The sequence below is a fragment of the Malaclemys terrapin genome, chromosome 1, assembly GCF_027887155.1.
Source record: "Malaclemys terrapin pileata isolate rMalTer1 chromosome 1, rMalTer1.hap1, whole genome shotgun sequence".
NCBI classification, from domain to species: domain Eukaryota; kingdom Metazoa; phylum Chordata; order Testudines; family Emydidae; genus Malaclemys; species Malaclemys terrapin.
In genome coordinates, this window is record NC_071505.1 from 205,353,403 (window position 1) to 205,376,059 (window position 22,657).

Genomic DNA, 22,657 nt, shown 5'->3' on the forward strand with positions numbered 1-22,657 from the left:
CCATTGTTCACTCCGTATATGAAGAGTCCCACTGAGTTCCCATGAACTTAATGTGAATCACTATCACTTTGTTTCTATCCCTCAATTGATTTCAGTGGGATTACTCGAGATTAAATGCTTTTGTGGATCAGAGCCAAGCTCCATTCTGCAGAAAGGGACTAGTATATAGAAATTTGTTTTCCCCTTCTCTTTACTTCCAAACCCACAAACCAACTATCGAGGAAGGGATTCAACACAAACTCATATGATTAGGAGGTTCCCCCGCATTAAACTAGCCAGATGGATTATTACAAAGCAGAGAAATGGGGAGGTGCATTAGTCAATTTTAAAAACTTTTTGGATAGCCAGCCATATCTCTGCTTTTTGGAACCATTCACACAGAGGTTACTCTACAGCTCTAGCACTGGGAGGAGGGAAAGAAACAATTCTGGCATTAAAAGTTGTTTTGTGCAAGAGGTAGGGCACTTATTTACATCGGATCCCAACGCCTCAAAGAGTAGTCCCGCTAGTTTCTGTTGTGAGGGGTTCCTTTTATTTTATGGCCCCTCCATAGCCTTCTGAATATAATAAACCTAGCATTTTGCAGTCAATGAATCAAGCCTTATGGGGGCCAGAAGGCTTCAGATATTTTTTCCTGGATAGAACCCTCTAAATTTCCAGGCCTTTCTGAGATTCTGCTTGGACAGTAACACTGTAAAAATTAAAATATTTTAGGATTTATCTTAATCTAGTAGAACTTTCTGAAGTTTCCCCCTTCCCTTATATCTGTGAAGTGTTCTGAAACTGAATTATTTCTCCTGGCCTGAAATTAAAGGAATATCTGTTATTAATTAGACACACAAAGGTTTTAAGGTTAAAAACTCAATTGCTATTGTCTATACTATTGTTGTGTAATGTCTTTGAGATTTTTATCATGAGTTTATTCAATAAAATTTGCATTTCTTTTTAATTAGATATTTTCTTAGTAGCATAGCTTTTAGTACTGTTGTAAAATGAGATTTTGAAATTAATCATATTGTTAACCAGATTATTTTTTCCAGATTCAGTGCATTATATTTTAATAATAATAAAATTAAATTAAGATCAGATATTACTAGTAATAGCATGATATTATGCAAAAATTGCACATATGTTTTTAACTATCAAAAATAAAAGAAACCCAACAAAACATTATCTATTAAACCAGTTATAATAAATAATTAATGGAACATACAAAACATGATACTTTAATATTTAATACTATTCATGATCCCTAATGAAGGAATGTAATATTGTCTATAACATCAGTTGTTACAACCAGAGGATATAATGCCAGTCATTTCAATATCAGTTATTTCAGCAGGTTTATAATTCTCATATGAAATATGATTTAGTAGTCTTGGTGCCTCCATTTATTACTTGCAGTTCATGGACCTCGAAAGTAAAGATTTACCTTTTTTAACAAAAAGTGCAGGACCAGGTTAATAGAGACACACTGATTTATACTCTGGAACTGTATATTAAAGTTCAATTTCTGTTAACATAGAAGTAGCTCCAATGTTGTTGTTTTACTTTTGTTTCATGTTCTAAAGGAAGTAAACATATGGCCCTTTAAAGGTTGAACAAGTAAAGATACTACCTCTGTCAAATGAAGGATAAATGGGAAAGTAATTTTATGAAAGGTCTCTGAGCACAGTTCTTTGAGATCAGCCCAGTCTGAGATACAAATTAGGTAAAAACGTAACAAAATAAATAAATAAATAACTGGTTTGCAGCTGATAGGAACAGATTCCAGCATTAGTCCACCCCTCAGTTTAACCATGTAAGATGCATTGACCTCCCAGATTAAATTCTTACCTTTGTTATTTAGAATCTTACTGTCTTTTGTGATAGCTCTTCAGTTCTGCTACCAAGCTCAACAGGAATCTGATTCAGTAAAAGATGTGTCCTACATCTTGATGATCTGTAAATTAAAAACCCTTCTTTCTCAGACTTCCTGTAAGTAGTGAGATGATCAAACCACAAATGAATACTGCAGCAACTATCTGATATAAAATATGTTGAACTAATATCCATTACACAGAAAGAAATACACAAATTTACTTACCCGGCAACTGATACATTACATTGTGGTTCTATTTACTTAGCAAAAAACATAATTATCCTTTATTTCAATATTGTGTTGACACAGTTTACCATGTTACTGTTTTTTTTTTCCTTTGGAAGGTACTAAACAATCAGAACTGTTGTAATGCTTTCAGGGATAAATAAAACAAGTCTGGCCGCTATAGCATCTCACTGGTTTATAATTGGCCAGGTCCTGTCACTGCAATATTTAATATTTTCCAATGAACAGCAGTTGAATGTAATTAAGGACTGGATGACTCAGGGGTCTCTTATTTGGATACAAAATCTGTGTTCTTGTAGCAGGTGCAAACATATGGCGGTCACCTCCAGCAAACTTATGGCAGTGTGGTCCAGAGACTAGGGCATGAACTTGACTCAAATGATATGGGCTCTATTCCTAACTATGCCACTAGCTGTGTCTGACCTTGAACAAGTCACTTAACCTCTTTGTGCTTCAGTTTGAAAATATGAGCACTTGTCCACCATTGTAAAGTGCTTTGAATATATATAGATTAAATTGCTATAAAATTAATGTGTTTATTATTATTCTGTGTTAGTTACCAACAAGATGAGGAAGCAAATAGTAAATTGTTGGATTCTGATGTTATCTGAGTTAACTGTATGTACAGATTATTTAACAAGTGGAATTTGAAAAGAAAACTATAGGGAGAGCTTGTGCAAAAGAGCTTGTGTCCCACTTTCTGGTCTGTAGGCACAGTTTAGGAGATGACATAAGCAACAGTTTAGCAACATCCTTCATTTAATTGGGGCAAAGTTACATCAGTCATCTAATTACTTGTTTGCTTGGAGGTTGGACAATACAGCTACAATAATGGGGGCTGAATAGAGACCCAGTTGCCAGTCTGGTCCTAACTACCTGTAAAAGAGGTAAAAATGAGACTAGAAATGGAGAAATGTTCTGAGGTTCGTTATCCCATGGCACATAGATTACTTATTTCCTGAACCTTACATGACAATGTAAAAACTACACAGCCAGGTATGGACTGTTGTACTCCATCTATGAAGAAGAAGATGTCCTTTTTGAGTTAGCAGTTGGCATATTACTTTTTTCAAGGCATAGCATTTTGGCAGGTAGTTCTCTCTTGTCTAGAGTTTTACTCAGATGTAAAAAGAAGATTGTGTATGTACGTACACCTCTACCCCGATATAACGTGACCCGATATAACACGAATTTGGATATAATGCGGTAAAGCTGCGCTCCGAGGGGGTGCACTCTGGTGGATCAAAGCAAGTTCGATATAACGCGGTTTCACCTATAAGGCAGTAAGATTTTTTGGCTCCCGAGGACAGCGTTATATCGAGGTAGAGATGTATGTGCATGTAAATGCTCCCAATCACTGCCTCAGTGCCCCTCTGAAATCAGGATATGATGTTGCCAGGGTCTTTGCCCATAGCACTCCCTACTGATGGCTTCTTTGATCCTCTGATGGCCAGTATCTGTCCTTGACTTAGCCCTGTGGCTGTCAGGTCTAGTTTGAACCTGCTTCTGATGTAACCAAAAGTTTCAACAAAAGTTCACACAAACCAAAGGTTCTTTCACTCCTCTTGGGCTCCTCTTCAACCTGCCCACCAGATTCAGTCCCCAGACCCTTCTGGGATACCTTTTAGGTCACTCTGGCTCTGGGATAGAGCACTGACACCCAGGTTATTTCTCTGGAGTCCTTCCAGACCCTCCTTCAGGACCGTCCACAAGAGCCCCGCTAGCTCCCTTTGGTTCCTTTTGCAAACTGACTTTTCTTAGCCTTTTTTTGAGACCCAGATGTTTCAGGCTATCACCTGATCCCATTTAGTCTTGCCCCCTCTGGTGAAAATACAGTTAATTATGGCACAGATGAACTGATTGAGTATAACTGGCTACTCCCCCGCCTTCTGGCCCTTAAAGGGGCAGTCCATCTTGTTACAATGACTATAAACAATGGGCAAAAATTGGCCCATTTTATTTGAGCTGGAATAGTTACAGAAATGTGGTCCATTTCTGATCTTTGAAAGTGACTTAAAAGCAATCAAAGAAAAAACAATAGTCTCTTTGCATGTCATAATAGAAAAAAATACTGCATTTGTGCCCATCTAGGTGTGCCTTTAATTTAACAGGACAGAATACAGCAACATTCACCAAAAATGGAGCCCTAATCTTAAATTAAAGCGTAGTATGATCCCAACTGATATCAGAGCCATTGTGCTAGGCACTGTACAAAAACAAAGTTATGCATATCCTTAAATGCTTTGCTGGACTGAGGCCTAATGATTACCACAAAGATGTCATTTAAGGCTCAGACAACCTCTTTAAAATCCCTTCTTTGGCTGACTAACTCTCAACCATCCTGAGCAGACTGTCCTTGTTGGGAAGAGCTTATGTAAGGAACAAAAATAAAACCCTATAATACATACTGAATAAACAGCCACATAAACAGTGTTTCAAATTTGCACGTGCAATTACTGGGAGATAGAAATCTGCACCTACCATTAAAAAGATAAAATAAAAATAGCAAAGGGGGAGGCTTTGTTACCTAATGTCAACTTTAAGTTTTTCTATCTATATTTTTTTAAAAAATCAGAGTTGACCAAATAAAACTCCTGGAAATGTTAATAACATCACTCTTCATTTACAATAGGCTGTCAATTTATGGTTTCAAATTGCAGTAAACTTGGGCTTTACTATGAATCCAGGACAGGGTCTTAATTATTTCCTATTTCTCTGACTGTTTGTTCTGGTTATGTACGTGACTCCGATCACCAGAGCATCTGAGTTTCTCACAAGTATTTAAAAATGGGAAATGCAATAACTTTTGCTGCATTAGTAATCCAGCAGCAGTGGGGGGAAATGTCAGTCAGTTTTTCAGAACTTCTCAGTAAAACTAAACAAATTGTAAATGAATATGTCAAGACAAGAAATACAAACTTTAATATATTTAAAGGAACAAGAGCAAGTAATAATCTCTCTTTTATTAAAACTGGATTGAAAGATCTGTTGAGATCAGCATCACTGTTTCTCCTTATTGTTTCATAAAATTAGGCATCAAATAGACTGGAAGGAATGCCTGATAAGTTTAGAGTGTTACATAGGTAATATCCCTTGGCATTCTTTTGCCAATATATTGTAGCTTTCGTCTTTCTTCTAGAAGTTTCTCTTTTACCCCAGTTCAGGAAAACACTTAAGCCTATGCTTAACCAGAGACTTAAGTATGTGCTTAAAGTTAAGCACATGCATAAGAACTTTGTGGAATCATGGCCTTAGTCTTTAGCTTCCGGACATAGGCGTAGTTTGATGTATGTATTTTGGGGGGCAGCTAGAGTTGCCAAATTTTTAATAGCAGAAAACCAAACACCCTTGCCCTGCCCCGGCCCGCCCCTTCCTGAGGCCCTGTCCCTATCCCACCCATTCACCAAGGCCCCTCCCCCTGCTTAGTCCATCCCTCCTCCCTCCTTCCCTCGCTCTCCCCTACCCTCGCTCACTACCTCATTTTCACTGGGCTGGCGCACAGGGGGAGGATATGGGGGGGGTGAGGGTTCTGGTTGGGGATGTGGGTTCTGTGGTGGGGCTGTGGATGAGGAGTTTGGGGTACAGGAGGGGGCTCTGGAGGAAAGATGGGGCCAAGGGGTTCAAAGTGTGGGAGGGGGCTCCAAGCTGAGGCAAGGGATTGGGGTGTGGGAGGGAGAACTGGCTCTGCGCTGGGAATGCAGGCTCCAGGGTGAGGCAAGAAATAAGGTTTTCAGGCTGTGGGATGGGGCTCCAGGCTGGGGCAGAGGGTTGGGGTGCAGGTGGGGGGAAGGCTCCAGCTGGGAGTGTGGGCTCTGAGGTGGGGCCAGGGATGAGAGGTTTGGGTGCAGGAGGGGGCTCCAGGCTGGGGCCAAGGGGTTTGGAGTGTGGGATAGGATTGGGGGTTGGGATATAGGAGGGAGTAAGGACTCCAGCTGGGGGTTCAGATTCTGGGGTGGGGCCAGAAATGAGGGGTTCAGGGTGTGGGAGGGCGTTGGGGCAAAGGATTGAGGTGTGGGGGGAGGTTTGGGTGCAGGAGGGGGCTGAGGGCTGGGGCAGGAGGTAGGGTGTGGGAGGGGGTGTGGGCTCCAAGAGAGAGTTTGGGTGCAGAAGGGGGCTCAGGGGTGCAGGCAGATCCGGGCCAAAGGAAGCTGCACAGCTGGCATTTGGCATGGGGGCAGTGTGCAGAGTCGTCTGGCCACCCCTACGGCTAGGAGCTGGAGGGACATGTTACTGCTTCCGGGAGCTGCACAAAGCCAGGTAGGGAGCCTGCCTACCCTGCTGCTCTTCCAACCGGACTATTGCCGGCCCAGGCAGCGGTACTGATCGCAGCCATGAGGGTCCCTTTTCAGTTGAGTGTTCTGGTCAAAAACTGTGCACCTGGCATAGAATCATAGAAGATTGGGGTTGGCAGAGACCTCAGGAGGTCATCTAATCCAACCCCCTGCTCAAAGCAGGACCAACACCAATTAAATCATCCCAGCCAGAGCTGTGTCAAGCCGGGCCTTTCAAACTTCTAAGGATGGAGATTCCACCACCTCCCTAGCTAACCCATTTCAGTGCTTCACCACTCTCCTAGTGAAATAGTTTTTCCTAATATTCAACCTAAACCTCCCACACTTCAACTTGAGACCATTGCTTCTTGTTCTGTCATCTGCGTCCACTGAGAACAGCCTAGCTCCATCCTCTTTGGAACTCCACTTCTGGTAGTTGAAGGGTGCTATCAAATCCCACCTCACTCTTCTCTTCTGCAGACTAAACAAGCCCAGTTCCCTCAGCCTCTCCTCGTAAGTCATGTGCCCCAGGCCCCTAATCACTTTTGTTGATCTCCGCTGGACTCTCTCCAATTTTTCCACATCCTTTCTGTAGTGGCGGGGGGGCCCAAAACTGGACGCAATACGCCAGATGTTCACCAAATAGAGGGGAATAATCACTTCCCTCGATCTGCTGGCAATGCTCCAACTAATACAGCCCAATATGCCGTTAGCCTTCTTGGCAACAAGGGCACACTGTTGACTCATATCCAGCTTCTCGTCCACCATAATCCCCAGGTCCTTTTCTTCAGAACTGCCGCTTAGCCAGTCAGTCCCCAGCCTATATCAGTGCATGGGATTCTTCCATCCTAAGTGCAGGTTTGACCCTTGTTGAACCTCATCAGAATTCCTTTGGCCCAATCCTCCAATTTTCTTTAGGTCACTCTGGACCAATTCTTTACCCTCCAGCATATCTACCTCTCCCCCCAGCTTAGTGTTATCTGCAAACTTGCTGAGGGTGCAATCCATCACATCATCCAAATAATTAATTAAGATGTTCAACAAAACCGGCCCCAGAACTGACACCTGGGGCACTCTGCTTGAAACTGGCAGCCAACTAGACATAGATCCATTGATTACTACCCATTGAGACCAACGATCTAGCCAGCTTTCTATCCACCTTATAGTCCATTCATCCAATCCATACTTTTTTAACTTGCTGACCAGAATACTGTGGGAGACCATATCAAAAGCTTTGCTAAAGTCAAGGTCTATCACGTCCAGCACTTTCCCCATATCCAAAGAGCCAGTTATCTCATCACCAATCAGGTTGGTCAGGCATGACTTGCCCTTGGTAAATCCATATTGACTGTTCCTGATCACCTTCCTCTCCTCCAAATGCTGGAAAATGGATTCCCTGAGGACCTGCTCCATGATTTTTCCTGGGACTGAGGTGAGGCTGACTGGTCTGGAGCTCTCCAGAATTTCCTTCTTCTTCTTCTTCTTTTTTTTTTTTTAAAGATGGGCACTATAGTTGCCTTTATCCAATTGTACGGGACCTCCCCCAGTTGCCATGAGTTTTCAAAGATAATGGCCAATGGCTCTGCAATCACATCAGCCAACTAATTCAGAACCCTTGGATGCATTGAATCTGGACCTATGGACTTGTGCATGTCCAGCTTTTCTAAATAGTCCTTAACCTGTTCTTTCACCACTGAGGGCTGCTCACCTCCTCCCCATACTGTGCTGCACAGTGCAGCAGTCTGGGAGCTGACCTTGTCTGTGAAGGCCAAGGCAAAAAAAGCATTGCGTACTTCAGCTTTTTCCACATCATCTGTCACTAGGTTGCCTCTCCCATTCAGTAAGGGTCCCACACTTGCACTGACCTTCTTCTTGTTGCTAACATACCTGTAGAAACCCTTCTTGTTACCCTTCACATCCCTTGCTAGCTGCAACTCCAATTGTGCTTTGGCGTTCCTGATTACACCCCTGCATGCTCGACCAATATTTTTATTCTCTTCCCCTGTCATCTGTCCAAGTTTCCACTTCTTGTAAGCTTCCTTTTTGTGTTTAAGCTCACCAAATATTTCTCTGTTAAGCCAAGCTGGTCGCCTGCCATATTTACTATTTCTGCACATCAGGATGGCATCCCTAGGGGCAGCTCGGGTCAGGCCAAAGGCTGCGCATGAGGGGCACATTCCATGCCTACTGGAGGCTTTCAGTTTGGGAGAGCAACACCCCCCAAAACTACATCCATGCTTCCATGCTCTTCTCTGTTTTATTTTCTTTGGTATTAGTGCTCTGTCTCTCCCTGTAGATTTCTAGGGTCATACGATACTCTTTTCTCAGGGCCCTGTCAATTGCCCTGAGGTCTCTGTGTCCTACATTGTCTTTATTCTTTTAGTTCATTCTGTTTCTCTCTTAGGCCCTTTACCCTCTAGCATACTCCATCTATTTTGAGTTCTGTGTTCCTAGATGTCCCAGATGAGCGGATACGATAATATGCCATAAAAATTGAAAAATGCTTAGAAAATAGTATCCTGTTTCATAGTAATAATCCTTTTATTGGTCTAATCCATTCAAGAATGGAGAATGTAATATGAATGACTACTTGCCTGCAACAGCAAGTGAAAAGCAAGATTTTCTCCTCAGCCAAGGTTTACCCCCTCCCCCTTCAAAACTAGTTTCTCTGTCATTTATTCAGAGGGAAAATGGGGAAACTAATTTAATCAAAAGTGCATTTTTTGTATAAATCAGGAAAAAATAATATGTTGTCCAATGGTTAGTGAATTCAGACAATGGCATTGTTACCATCTCTTAATATTTTAGTGCGTCTGATAACATCTGGGGTTTTTATTAAAGTCCCAGCTCCTGGAGTTATATGGGATACATCACAATCTCCGCTTTCATTTAAAAACAAAAGTAAGCTTCTAGCCTGTATGATTGTGGGGAAAGGCATGAAAAAGTGACCAAGTCCACTGTAATGTTTCAAAACCCAGAAGGTAAATTAAAATAAATCCTACTATTATTATTTAATCTCCGGATTCTTAAGCCAATCTCATGATTTTGAAGATCCCGACTCTCATTTCTGAACACTTGAGGTATACAATATTGTCATAGTAGGGACAACAGTAAGGAGTGTCTGCTTTGCTCCTCGCTGGGGAAGACACTTTTTTTTCACTTCTTTCTCTATTCTTTTCAATGTCACCTTCACAATTATGGTATCCATGGCGATAGCACCACAATATGTTCTGAGCTAATTTCCAACGTCAATATGCTCTCCTCGTTTACATCTCCCCCAAACACCATCTTCTTCCACGACACCTACAACAAAACAGATTAAATCATCTAGTCATTAAAAATAATTAGTATATTACCTTCTACTTTACCTGTAGGTAAGGGATTGAGTATAGGATGGGAGGGCCATAAAGAGACTGGAATTGAAGTTGTTGGTTGCTGTAGTGCAAGGTTAGAGAATGATGGTGGAAGACATGTAACTTAATTAGGATTTATTTTCGTTGTATGTTCTTTGGGGCAGGACTATATCTATGGGCATATCTACACTTACTTCCGGAGCGATTGATCCATCGGGAGTCGATTTATCGCGTCTAGTGAAGACATGATAAATCTACCGCTGAGCGCTCTCCCATTGACTCCGGTACTCCACCGGAGCAAGAAGCGTAGGCGGAGTTGACAGGGGAGTGTCAGCAGTTGACCTACCGCAATGAAATAGCTCTAGCATAACTGAAGTTGTGTAACTTAGACCGACTTAGTCCAACCTCCTGCTCAAAGCAGGACCAACCCCTGTAATATACTAGGTGGTCTAGCTATGCTTTGGTGCTGTCAAACACTTGGGGGAAGCTGCTGTCCCATTTTAAATGACCATGTCTTCCTGTAAATATTAATTGTACATGACCCTGCAATTCTAAATCACAGCCTTGTGAATTCATATTCAGGCAGGTCATGTGCACCTTCTCCTGTAAAATGCAAAAAAAAAAAAAATAAAATAAAAAAAATCTGTGTTTCAGAGTTCTCCACTTAATTCACATTTTCTTCAATTTTCAGTAGAGCAGGTGGTTTAATTTCATCCATAACAACACAGAAATCTTCTCTCTCCTTGTATGTCACACCATTGTGGCTGCTTTTTTTAAAAAAAATCCGTTTGGATTTTCTTCAGCTCTCTTTGTGTCACATAAAGATTAGTAATCACAGACAACAGCCATGCCAGCTAAAGCAACAGAAGTGTCTGTAGTCTGACCTTCATTCAACACGTCAGAACAGTACTTACTTCAGTACAGTATATTTTATAGTCCCTATACTCTTTCCAATCAGGGGGACCCCTCAAGATTATGGAGAAGGAAATTCATTTCCCAGGTTTGTATTTCAAGCTGTCAGTCTTATTTTTCCCCCTTGAAAGATTGGTCTGTTTCCATTTCCTTCTTCATTTCAGCCTTTTGTCCCGCCCCCCTTATCTCTGTCTGTCTCTTACTCTGTTTCTTTTTTTTCTTCCCCACTCACAAATCCCCATATCCCTGTGTTCACTGCTGGAAGCACTCTGGAAATAGAGAGAGAGGATTATTTTGCTGACCATTTGCAAACCTGTTTTCCTGGGGGTGCTAGCAATAGCAGGGTCTTTTTATACACTAACTAGGATCATACAGTTCTAGTTAGCTGCTGGCACAGCTGGGGAAAGTACTACAGTACAGGAGAACACACTTAATTTTGCCAAGTGGATAGCTTTGTATTCCCCCTACCCATCCTTGGGTTATTTAAAAACAAAAACAAAGCATGTTCCTATGCCCATATTACATGCTTGTTCAGTAATAGAATTGTTGGTATAGCTATTTTTCTTAATGATAAATTTGTATGGTAACCTAACACTGGCATAACGAAATTCAAATAAAAATCACAATAGATTAGTCTGAATGCTTTTCTTTTTCCTATATTTAAAGGTGGTAGTTGTATAATCCAAGACCCCTTTTAGGCAGAGCTCTTTTCAAAAAGAATTGATACTCACGTACCTGCCATTCTGTGTAGTGGCTTTATTTATTCTTCCCAAAGCTTCATACATCTTAAAGTACACTTTTCTTATGACCTTGAAAACACTACATATTTCTTTGCCACCTCTCTAAATCCTTTGTTTCTGAAGACTTATTGCAATGTCGATCCACTGAAGACATTCAATCTGTTTGAGAAAGAAGACTTAATTGCCCTACTGCCAGAGAGAAAGCAGACTTGTGCAGGTTAGGGATGAATCCTGTGGCAGCAGCATCAGGATTCTTATGTAATTCTCAGTTGCTGATTAATAGAAGGGTTCCTTCCAAGCCTTTTAAAAATCAATGGCATTTTTTTTAAAGATTTACTTATAACACATTTGTAATTAAAATGTTCTGCTGGAGATGCTGCCATGCTGTGTTTTTATTTCCTTTCTGAAAGCTTTAGAAAAACCCCACATTATTTTGTCAAGTAGAATTTGTTGAGTGTCTCAGATTAACTTGCACAAAAGGTTTTGGTTAAAATTAATGTGTCATAGAAGGAGGGAAAGGAGACACGTTTATTTGTTACTTTTACTTTTGCTTTTCTGGTTACAAAGCAATATGATTATAATAATCATTATATTCCATTACCAAAATGTTGTCATGCTCTTTTTCTCAGAATGCTGCATTTAAAGTATTTATGGATGAGATTCATCCCTATGTAGAGGGCTTGCATGAGGTCTGTGCATCACTTAATCCCTCCAAATAATGCTTAAGTGAGATTTGAGATATACTTATGGCTTGTGCTGGCTCCCTGCACCAGGGTGACTTTTATCCTACAAGATTAAGCCAAAAGGAAAAAAAAAAAAAAAGAATGCAACTGTACTATTTCAGCATTGTATGTATGCCATCATTTTAAATATCAAATCCACTTTTCATAAATGATGATTACATACATTTTTTGTTACACTGGCCATTCAGTTTTAGGCCTTGATTCAGGAAATCACTTAAAGGCTAATGTGATCACTAAGGCAATGTCTGGCTACAAAATTATGTCAACCTAAGTTACGTTGGCATACAGCCGTCACAGTTATTACATTTGTAAACAGGGTCTGAATGAATTCTCCCCTGACAGCTAGCTGGGAGGGGGAGAGACTTCAGGAGTAAACTGTATTTACATGAACACACCTACTCTGCTTAGATATCCAGCAGATAGAGCAGTGTTTCTCAAAGTAATCAACTTTGGCTTGTGTTGGGCTACAAATCACTTCAGTACTGAACGCAGGGGTAGTGAAATGCTGTTACCAATGTTGTTGTCTTTATTGTATGAATAAAGGGGAGCAGAACTGTGTTTAACCTATCCCAAATGAGGAGGTCACCCTCAGCTGAAAGGACCTTGATAAGCCAGGGGCATGCATGCCAGAGCCCCGTGACAGTAAGAAGGGTGGGGACAGGTATTCCAGCCAGGAGGTGTGGACTCTCTCTCAGGTTTTGTTTACACTGGCAAACTGTTCTTCAGAGGTGCTACACACACACACAAATCAAAAGTGTTGTCGCTGACAAGAGTTGGTGTAAACAGTGCTTTGTCTGCAGGAATGCTCTCCTGCTGACAACGCTAATGCTGCTTATTTGGGGTGGAAGTTTTCGGTCAGCAGGAGAGCTCTCTCCTGCCAACAAACAGTGGCTACACTGCGTGCCTTTTACCAGCACTGCTGTAGTTGCACAGCTGTGTCACTAAAAGCTGCATAGTGTAAACATAGCCTCAGGGTCCCCAGTGTGGTTTAACCTGTTCCTCCCCACTGTTCTAAGAGCTAAATAGGCTTCCTTAGGAGCCTCTTTGTTATGTTGAAGTGCTCAGATGAGTGCTGAAATTACTTGAGATGGGACAGGGTTTCTACCCCAGCCTGCAAAGAGCTGAAAATTACTAAGAGACTGATGTGTAGAGGTCACAGCAAAGAACCAGGTGGCACGAGAAGGTGCCTGACTGTCAGCCAGCGAACGAGCAGATGGCAAGGCAACGAGTGGCTGGCAGGGTGGCCAGCAGAGAGGAACCGTGGTTGGTGGGAGGGCCAGGTGGCAAGGAACTACGGCTGGCAGGGCAGCCAGCCAGAGCAAGTGCAAGCAAGGTGCCATCTTTCCCGGGTGTGCAGTGAACTCACACAGTTGCACCTCTGAACCCTGGGTCCTCACTGACCAAGGACAACCACTGTGAGTGGGGTATGGTGAGGGAGCAGAGAGGGGCACAGGAAAAGGAACTTTTGGTTGTAGAACCCAAGCTTCTGTCTCCTGCCCCCGCAGGGGAGAGCGGTGGGCAGTGGGGCTGGGGGCCGGGACCATGGCAGGCAGCAGCGTGTCACTCAAAATCGGCTTGCATGTTTGGCACACGTGCCGTAGGTTGTCAACCCCTGGATTACACATTGCTTGTGCATACTATGCTTCTTGTGTCAGTGGTGCACGTCCTCATCAGGGCACTTGGGTATAGAATTTTTTATTGGCCTCTGCAGGTGATTGTCTAATGTCCTAAATCATGTTCCTGTGTTATCAGTGTAAAACACTCTATCAGAGCTGTCCATCATTCTAAACACACTGTAAGAAATGGAGCAGATTGAATATTATTTGTTAAATAGAAAATTTAACTAAGATTGGAAGGGGTTGTCTTTGTGAATCATATGAATCTATTCAGTATCATCTGACACATTTCACAGGCAATCAAATGGCAATGTATGGGTTATTAGCTTAGTGGCTTATTTTGGAGCTTCAGATTTGGTTAGAGTGTGCTGCACTGAGCACTGGAGTGATTGAGTGAGTAACTCTGAACAGAAAAAATCCAAAACCATTAAGCTTCCTTATTGAGTGACTGATTCACTACCTCTTACTCCCACACAGATCTGTGATAAAAGGCCTAGTTATATCCAGGGTGTGGCTTAATCTCCAGTGAATCAAAATACAGATATTTCATGACAAATCAATCTCTGAAGCTTCACAAATAAGCAAGTATATTGTGTTCAGAGACAGATGAATCAACCCAAACTCTGAGCATCCACAAAACAGTCATTAGTTTTTGTTCTGGTTCTCGGCCAGCTCTAATACAAAGTCACAAAAATATCAGTTATGAAATAAACGTGAAGGTAAAACCACACATCAGCTAAGCATTATAAAAATCATCTTGCTGTTTCATTCTACTTTCTTCATTAGTCAGTGACATAAGCATTAACTTAAAAACCTGACTTGATTTTAGAAAAGATAAAAACCACCTTTTTTCACCCTCTTAAGCCAGTGAAAAGCAAGGGAGGGAATCTTACTTCCCCCCACTCCCCCGTATATGGTATGATTCAATAAGTGTCCAAATGTTAACCATGGTGCCTGATCCTGTAAGGTTCTGAATGTTTCAATTAACATGGATTCAGATGACAGCTGAGGGTGTTCAACTCATCTACAGTTTGAGTATAAGACTTGGAAGCGACACTTAGCTGTTTTCGGCAATTCACAGCGCTGCACTCGCTGCGCTCAGGGGTGTGAAAAAACACCCCCCCTGAGCGCAGCGAGTGCAGCGCTGTAAAGCGCCAGTGTAATCAGCGCCTGCAGCACTGCACGCTCACTCGCAGCACTGCAAGCTACTCCCCTCGGAGAGGTGGAGTACTTGCAGCGCTGTGAGAGAGCTCTCGCAGCGCTGGCGGCGCAACTACACTCGCGCTTCACAGCGCTGCCTCGGCAGTGCTGTGAATCCGCAAGTGTAGCCAAGGCCTAATAGGGTTTTGGGGGTTTTGTTTCTCACCTTTGTGTAAAAGATCCTCCTTGATGGTTAAAATTAATATTTCTCTCCTTTTGCATTTGGCAAATATTAATTAATTTCCCTGTTGTTTTTCCCCCTGCAACTTAATCAGCAAGCCTAGTTTGTCTCCCAGCTTTATGGATGTTGTCAATAACTAAGTGTAGAGTTCTGCTATTACAGTATAAATTTATAGTGGGAGCACAAAAATATTTGGCTTTTTATAAGTTTCAGACAGAGAATGACTATCTTGTAATTTAGAGAATTAATGTGTGGTGTGCATTCCTCACCAAGTGAAAATCATTTTAAGTTACTTTGAAATTAGGGTCTCAGCTATTAGACACTGCCTGTTCAACAAGGACATTTGTGAGAAGAGTCTTATTTGTATCAATTTATATGCAAGCTATTCTCCTGTTTCGTCTTGTAGGACAACTGCTATGTTTAGTAGAGCAATGTTTTGATATATTCTGCATTTTTAAAATGTACAAGTGCTCACAACTCCATAGTTCTAACCTCACATTTTAATAAGAGTGATATTGTAAAATATAACCATTTCTATCCTTTGCTGGGTTAGCTAATAACATGCCATTGTTATATTTATTTCAGTTTGGGAGGCACTATATTGAAGACCTATTTAATGATTTTCGAGATGGACGAAGACTTCTGGAGCTCCTTGAAGGTTTTACAGGCCAAAAACTTGTATGTATAAATTTTTGTAATTACAAACCTTACTGTACTTTTCCACATGAGTCTTGTAAGATATTGATAGTTGGCTAAAATCACACTAGTATTTCTCAGTGGATACATCGGACAAAGTGCTGAGCACTCCTATGAGGTGCTGAGCGTCCTCAACTAATCCTGCCTTCAGTTAGAGTTGAGGGAACTCAGCACCTGTTAGGATCAAGCCTCTAATCCTGAGTCATGCTGAACACCATCAACACCTATTGACTTCAGTAGGAGTTGAGGGCAGTGCTTAATTTGTAACTAAAGACATGTCGTGGCTCAAGCAAATTTTTTACTTTCATAACTGATGCAGCAAGCCTAGAGATGCCAGGGCTATGAACTGCCAAGATTAGAGGTGCCGGGGCTCAGCCCTGACACAAATTAAGCACTGGTGGAGGCTCTCAGCATCTCTGAGTATAGGGACCTAAATTGGACAGGTGCCACAGTTAAGTATGTATTCTAAAAGTGAATTTCATCTTTGACCCCTTGTTTTGTTTAGTACCTCACTAGAGATATTTGTTAAAAACCTCGTGGACCTATTTTATAAACATTTTGTGACCATATTAATTCTTACAGTTTATACTATCTTCTATCTGATCAGCCACACATGATGAAATATATCGTCAATGATTGCCATATATGCAGCTAATTATGGGAAAACCTCAAAAGCTTTGATAAATCATATTTTGGAGATTTGTTCTAACTTGTATGCAGCATCGCTTTTCCTCTTATTTTCTTTGTTTGAGCATAATATATTTCTCTCCCTCCAACTTAGATCTTTGCTTATATTTTGTATTTATTTGGGGATGCTTTTTTCTTTAAATTTAATTCTTTAAAAAAAATTAAATAAAATTCTTCTTCCTCTTTGACAAATGATGGCAGAAGGTAGTAGTCCATCTGCATGAGAACTCTGGGTTGCTAATGTTAGTGTAGCTGAATCAAATGCTAGCAAAGATGGGATATTTAAAAAAATATATATTCCTACTGTAGACAGGATTTGAGAAGGATTCTTCCTTCCTAAAGCAGAATTAATCCTGGAGCTCTCCCTGGACTGGTGAGCACAACTGAGCCTGGGAGTAGCAGGTTCATAATAGTGCAGGTGCAAATGGTAACAATATGGCCATGCACTAAGGATGTGAAGCAGATATCCCCTTTGTACACTAAAGGGAAGCTAGGCTTTCTCAGTTAAATAGTTTAACTCCGATACACAGAAATTGATTTTATAATAAATTGTGTAGAATTAGACAGACTTTTTTCAGAGTTGTCATTTAAAATATATGTCTTGAAGTAACCTGACTAAAGGGAATCAAATCTGCCCTTACTAACATGTAAATGCTAAAATAACACAGCAAAAATATTTGGATTCTTGCCTGTTGCATTTCCTTTTTGTTTTTTTGTGAGCTTGAGAGCTTTCTCTTAAACTTTCTCATAAATGTAGGGAAACAAGCTGACAACATGAGTCACATTCCAGAGAGGAGATACTTGCAAATATTATACATGCTGATGCTTATCTGGTTGGTTGTCATGGTAATGTTCCTAAATTGTTCTGTGGCAGGGGAGATTAATCATAATAAAAATAACCTGAATTTATCTGATCCCTATATACATTTTGATTATATGTTCACTGAAAAAATGTCAATAACCAATTTAGCCCTCAAATTAAGATTGTTTGTTGCACCATTGTCTTTATTTAGTAGTTTAAATTCTACTTTGCATATATATAGAAATAATTATAGTATCATCTCCAAAATAGTCAAAAGTTTGTAAAATACAAATCCCTGAACTTAAAGAAGTGGTCTCATTATATTCAGCATTTTTTTTTTATTTAAATGTGCTTACAGGCAAAAGAAAAGGGCTCCACAAGAGTTCATGCTCTGAACAATGTCAACAAAGCACTGCAGGTCTTGCAGAAAAATAACGTAAGTAATCACCTGGACAAGGTCAGAACATGCATTAGACATCATGCTTAATGTTTTATAAGTGATAGCTCAACCCCTGGATACAGGATACAGTTTCTAAAGTCCACTATACATCAAAGCAATGGTACTAATGTAACTTAACTTATCTATGGTTTCTGCAACACGGCTGTCTGTTTGTGCCAAATATAATTCAGATGTTTTCTGGCAGCAGGTTTTAAAGTAGCTGAATAATAAATCTGTAATAAATGCTATTTGAAGCCTGATCCAGTGCAATTCTTTGTTAATGTGGTGTTACAATAAATATTAAAAGTGTTCATTACCATAAGTCATCCTTAGTAAAATAGGAGTTGATTCTAGCTATCAGAATTTCAACTCATTAAACAGTTGCTTTCAAAATACGGTAGAGTGATGTCTAAAAATCTGAGATTTTTCTTAGGAGAAATAATTTCTAGTATATTTCTTTAGGTGTTTATGGGATAACAGCATTAAAGATGTGAGCCGGGTTAAAAAAAAATCCACACATTCCATTCTATTCTGTTAAGATTGACACTTCAGGCCAATATGCTTCTTTTAATGTTGGAGTAAATATTCCCTAAGTATCTACCTCTTACAAGCATTCTAATTGACCAGTAATTTTATCAGACATGTTTAGTGGCCAACTAATTGTATCACAACCCTCCCCTTTGACCCCCCAAGAATAAATTCAAATAAATAATAACATTCACTTAAAACCCAGTAAGCTGTGATGGAATAGTAACCACGCATTCTGAGCCGCATATTCTATTGGATTTCTTGATAGGTACAGTAAGTCTTTCAATGTGCTTGAGTTCAGCTGGTACATGGATTCATTGATTTTCTAACTCTAAGGTAACGTGTACCTAGCTGAGCATTTGTGCATAAGTCAAAGTGATTTAATGGGAGTGTTAAATTGGTAATAGAGATCTTTATGAGAGGCCATGCATTTTTAATGATTTTTTTTTTTTAAGTTGCCAATTCTACATCACTGAAAGGATGCTATGTACAATAGACAATTGTATATCACTCTGAAAAAATTCAGTGGTCAAATATTTGTCAATGTGCTAAAAACTCTTCATTACATGCATACAGTATAATATTACTTTTTAAAATTGTTTAAAACATCTGTTTACTGGGGCATTAGGAAAATGTGCTAGTGGGTTGTTCATTCAAATTCTAGCACACAGCTACGGTGCCTTTCTAATGTGTACAGGAAGTACCGCTCATACAGCAAGCTTCTTTCAAATAATGTTATGAGTATGTCAAGGACGTTTAGGATAAGGTTAAAATTGATCCTTTTAATAGGTTAAGGCTTCATCATGTATATTATGCAGTGTCAGATTATAAAACTAAAAGCCCTCTCTAAAAAACCTTCTCCCGCAATTGTAGTTCTTTGAATCCATGGCCTCTGAATGGTCACGCATGTAGGATGTGTATACTGCGAAGCTTCAGAAACCTCTGAAAAGCAGCATTTGTTGAGCTCCAGGAGTGCCCCATTACAGCACCAAATATTTGGTGCCAAGACTCTAAAAGGAGCATGTGGTTCCAAGTCCTTCGGCTAAACTTTAGAGTCCTAAAAGGGGAGAAGAAGGTGAATGGGTAGTATAAATAACCAGAGGGGACTATATTCAAAGAGTTTCTTAAGTGTATCTTAAAATTGCTTCTCTATAGTCCCAGGGATTACAGGAAGGAGACGTAACAGGAAAGCCTGCTCCTTCTTTCTGGTTTGGGGGAGCAGTCCTTCTTCACAGCTCCCCCTCAGTAATGGCTGGGGCAGTGAGAATCCCACTTGTGGCAATCTAATGATCAGTCCATACGGTAAGTGAACTGAGAAGCAGTAATGAAACAGGCATTGCAGGACTGCCCTTTTAAGGCAACCCTTGAATCTAGATGCTAATTTGAGAGAATAGTGCTGTGTAAGATTATGTACAAATCTCCAGGTAGAAGCCCTATGGGTATCTAAAATGGAAATGTTCTGAAGGCAGGCAACTTATTCCACTTTAGCCGTGGTAGACTGACTTCTAAGACCCTGAGGTACTGTTATTCTGGCTTATATATAACAAGTCTCAATGGCCAGCCAAATGCATTGTGACAAAATATGTGTGGATTTGTCATTCTGTTTACACTGATCCTTAAGGGGTACAGAATGTGTAGGGGATGTCCTAAATGATTTCATCCTAGGCAAGTCAAACTTCAGAGCCCATTTGTCATCTAAGGAATGGCATCTAATGTCCTCGTGGAAAGTGTACCGAGAGACTACTGATCTGATTCTGATCTGACTCAAACACTGCTATTTGTAACAGTTTCATAATTCTCGAAGAAAAGAAAGTGTCATTCTGAGTTCTCAGATTTTTTTCAGTTAAGAAAAAGAAGTTACATTTTTTGGAAAAATTCTGGCTTTGGGCATGAGGCTAGTGTAAATGACCGGTGTAAATATACACAGGTGTATAGCAACTCTGCAAAATCAGCCTGTGCCTTTGTGGTGGCTGCTTCTGGCAATCATGCAGAAATTATTTCTACTAGTGTCAGGAGTTAGCTGTCTAGTACAGGGCTCCATGAGTCCACATGCTGAGTGCAGATCATGATGTTGACCCCATAGTCTCACTCTAGATACAGTTTTGGCCATACAGGAGTTGGACTTGCATGTTAAAAAAGATACTTGAGAAAAGTGTTTCAAACTCAGGACATGATTTCACAAGGTGTTGCCTCTTTTGATATACTGAGCACCCTGGTCTCCCAATGTAAGAAATGAGAGGTGAAGGTGCTCAATACTTCACAAAGAGTAGTCAGCATCTTGAAGGACAAGGCCCCCAGGGGGAGGGGTACCCCAGAGTAACGTGCTGGAGTGGCAAATTCAGAGAGTCATATTTGGGAAATGCAGTAGGGTGTGCTCCAGGCAAAAGCCTTGACCTCCTCCCTGTCCTCCAAAATGCATCATCTGCTGGCAAAATTCTCAATGACTTAAATATGGGTCTCTCGTACATCTCAAAACAGTTAATGAAACATTACGTTGCAATCACAAAGTCAGGAAAGAAGAAAATGGGATCTCCCACATAAATGTTAAAGGGGCTGGCTGTATATATGTTGTTTCTTTTTTTCTTTCTTGCCAAATATGCATTGCAATATTACTAGAGGGTTTTTATTTTTGGCAAAATTTAAATTGTAAAACAAAATGTGCAAAGTGACAGTTTTGAAGTTGCTGTGTGAACCTTATTGTGTGTATTTCCTTGAAGTGTCTGTTTGTGATTTTTAATTGTGCAGTCTTAATATTGCATTAACACGTAGGGGTGGATTTGTATTTAATTATTGTATTTTAACTTTATATTTTCACTTAACTTTAGAGCTTGGATAGTTATATCTCCATATCGCTAACTCTGCCACTTGCTTTTTGCCTGCACTTCAATTGTTCCATTTCTCAAATAAGCATTGAATGTTTACTTTTGCCAATGTATTCACCCTCACAAAAACAAAACAACGCCCCAACCTATTATAATGTTTTAAAATGTGGTTTAAACAAACTAGTTCAAGATTAATCAGATAACTACTTCAAATGCCTATATTTTTCAAATTCCAAAACAAATTACATTTTTGTCATGGTTTCTTTCACAAAATGCACTAGTATCCAAATACTTTTTCATACAGTGCTTATTTTGCATTTCTCTAATAGGTTGATTTGGTGAATATTGGAAGCACAGACATAGTGGATGGAAATCATAAACTGACCCTTGGATTGATCTGGAATATAATTCTCCATTGGCAGGTGAGGGATACTGCTGAAGGTTCTGAAATGTGTGTTACATGATCCTTGCATGTTGTTACCCACCCACAACCTATAAAACATAGACATTTCAAACAAAATAAGGCCATTCACCAAGTCCTCATTTCTTAAATTAGTAAATTTGATAATGGTTTGTTTGCGTATTATCTGGGACATTAAGAATCAGCAGATTATAAAATAGGTTATGGAGCATTAATAGCAGCTTTTCTAATTTTACTGTGAGTTGTTGAAAAATGAATAGACAATACTAATGTGGAAGAATTGTTCACCCTTTTAATAATAGAAGAAGAATGACTTTTTTCTTTTTCGGTTAAATACTAAAGTCATTATACATTTGCCTTTTTTTTTTTTTTTTAAATACCATTGACCCACTGAATCGCAGATGTTGTTAGATCCCTGAAAAAGGCAGCTGAAGTTTTAATAACTCCTTGAGGCAGGTGTGGCCCATTTAGTTCCACCCTGGACATAAGGGAGATAGGCCTTGCCATCTAGAGAGAATGGGAATTAGCACAGAGCAGATCAAGCAAGGAGACCACAGAGAAAGATATGCTCAGGTAGGAAGTTTAGGATGATGTTAACCATTTTTGAGATACCATTAAAGCCATATTCTAGGAAGGGCTTGACATTAGTTTAGGGTGTATGTGCTCCTTTGACAATGGGGTAGGGATTCATACTAAGCAAAGGGGGAGGGATAGCTCAGTGGTTTGAGCATTGGCCTGCTAAACCCAGGGTTGTGAGTTCAATCCTTGAGGGGGCCACTTAGGGATCTGGGAAAAAATCAGTACTTGGTCCTGCTAGTGAAGGCAGGGGGCTGGACTCGATGACCTTCCAAGGTCCCTTCCAGTTCTAGGAGATGGGATATCTCCATTAATTAATTTATTTATTTATTTATATATCTCACACACACACACACACACACACACACACCAGTTAGGGCATTCTGGCAAAAGATAAGCAAGATTGGCTCATTGCAACATGAAAAACAATGCTGATAAGCCCCAAACACACACACAAAAAGGACAATCATCTACCATCCCCACCCACACATAAATTCACAGAAAAGGGAACAGTGGTTTTCTGCAGGAAAGGCCTTAAAATCTGTTATTTTGATTCACTCCTA

The 22,657-nt window shown here is 40.3% G+C and overlaps 1 protein-coding gene across 9 annotated transcripts in view; it reads left to right on the forward strand.

Annotated features, from left to right (window-relative positions):
- Window positions 1-22,657, forward strand: part of DMD (dystrophin) — a 2,004,766-nt gene that overhangs the window by 536,291 nt on the left and 1,445,818 nt on the right. For all 9 annotated transcript variants that reach the window (XM_054005916.1, XM_054005912.1, XM_054005914.1 and 6 more), the window contains exons 3-5: window positions 15,709-15,801; window positions 17,667-17,744; window positions 21,427-21,519. In XM_054005916.1, the coding sequence (XP_053861891.1) occupies window positions 15,709-15,801; window positions 17,667-17,744; window positions 21,427-21,519 (264 nt within the window). The remainder of the gene's footprint in view (window positions 1-15,708; window positions 15,802-17,666; window positions 17,745-21,426; window positions 21,520-22,657) is intronic.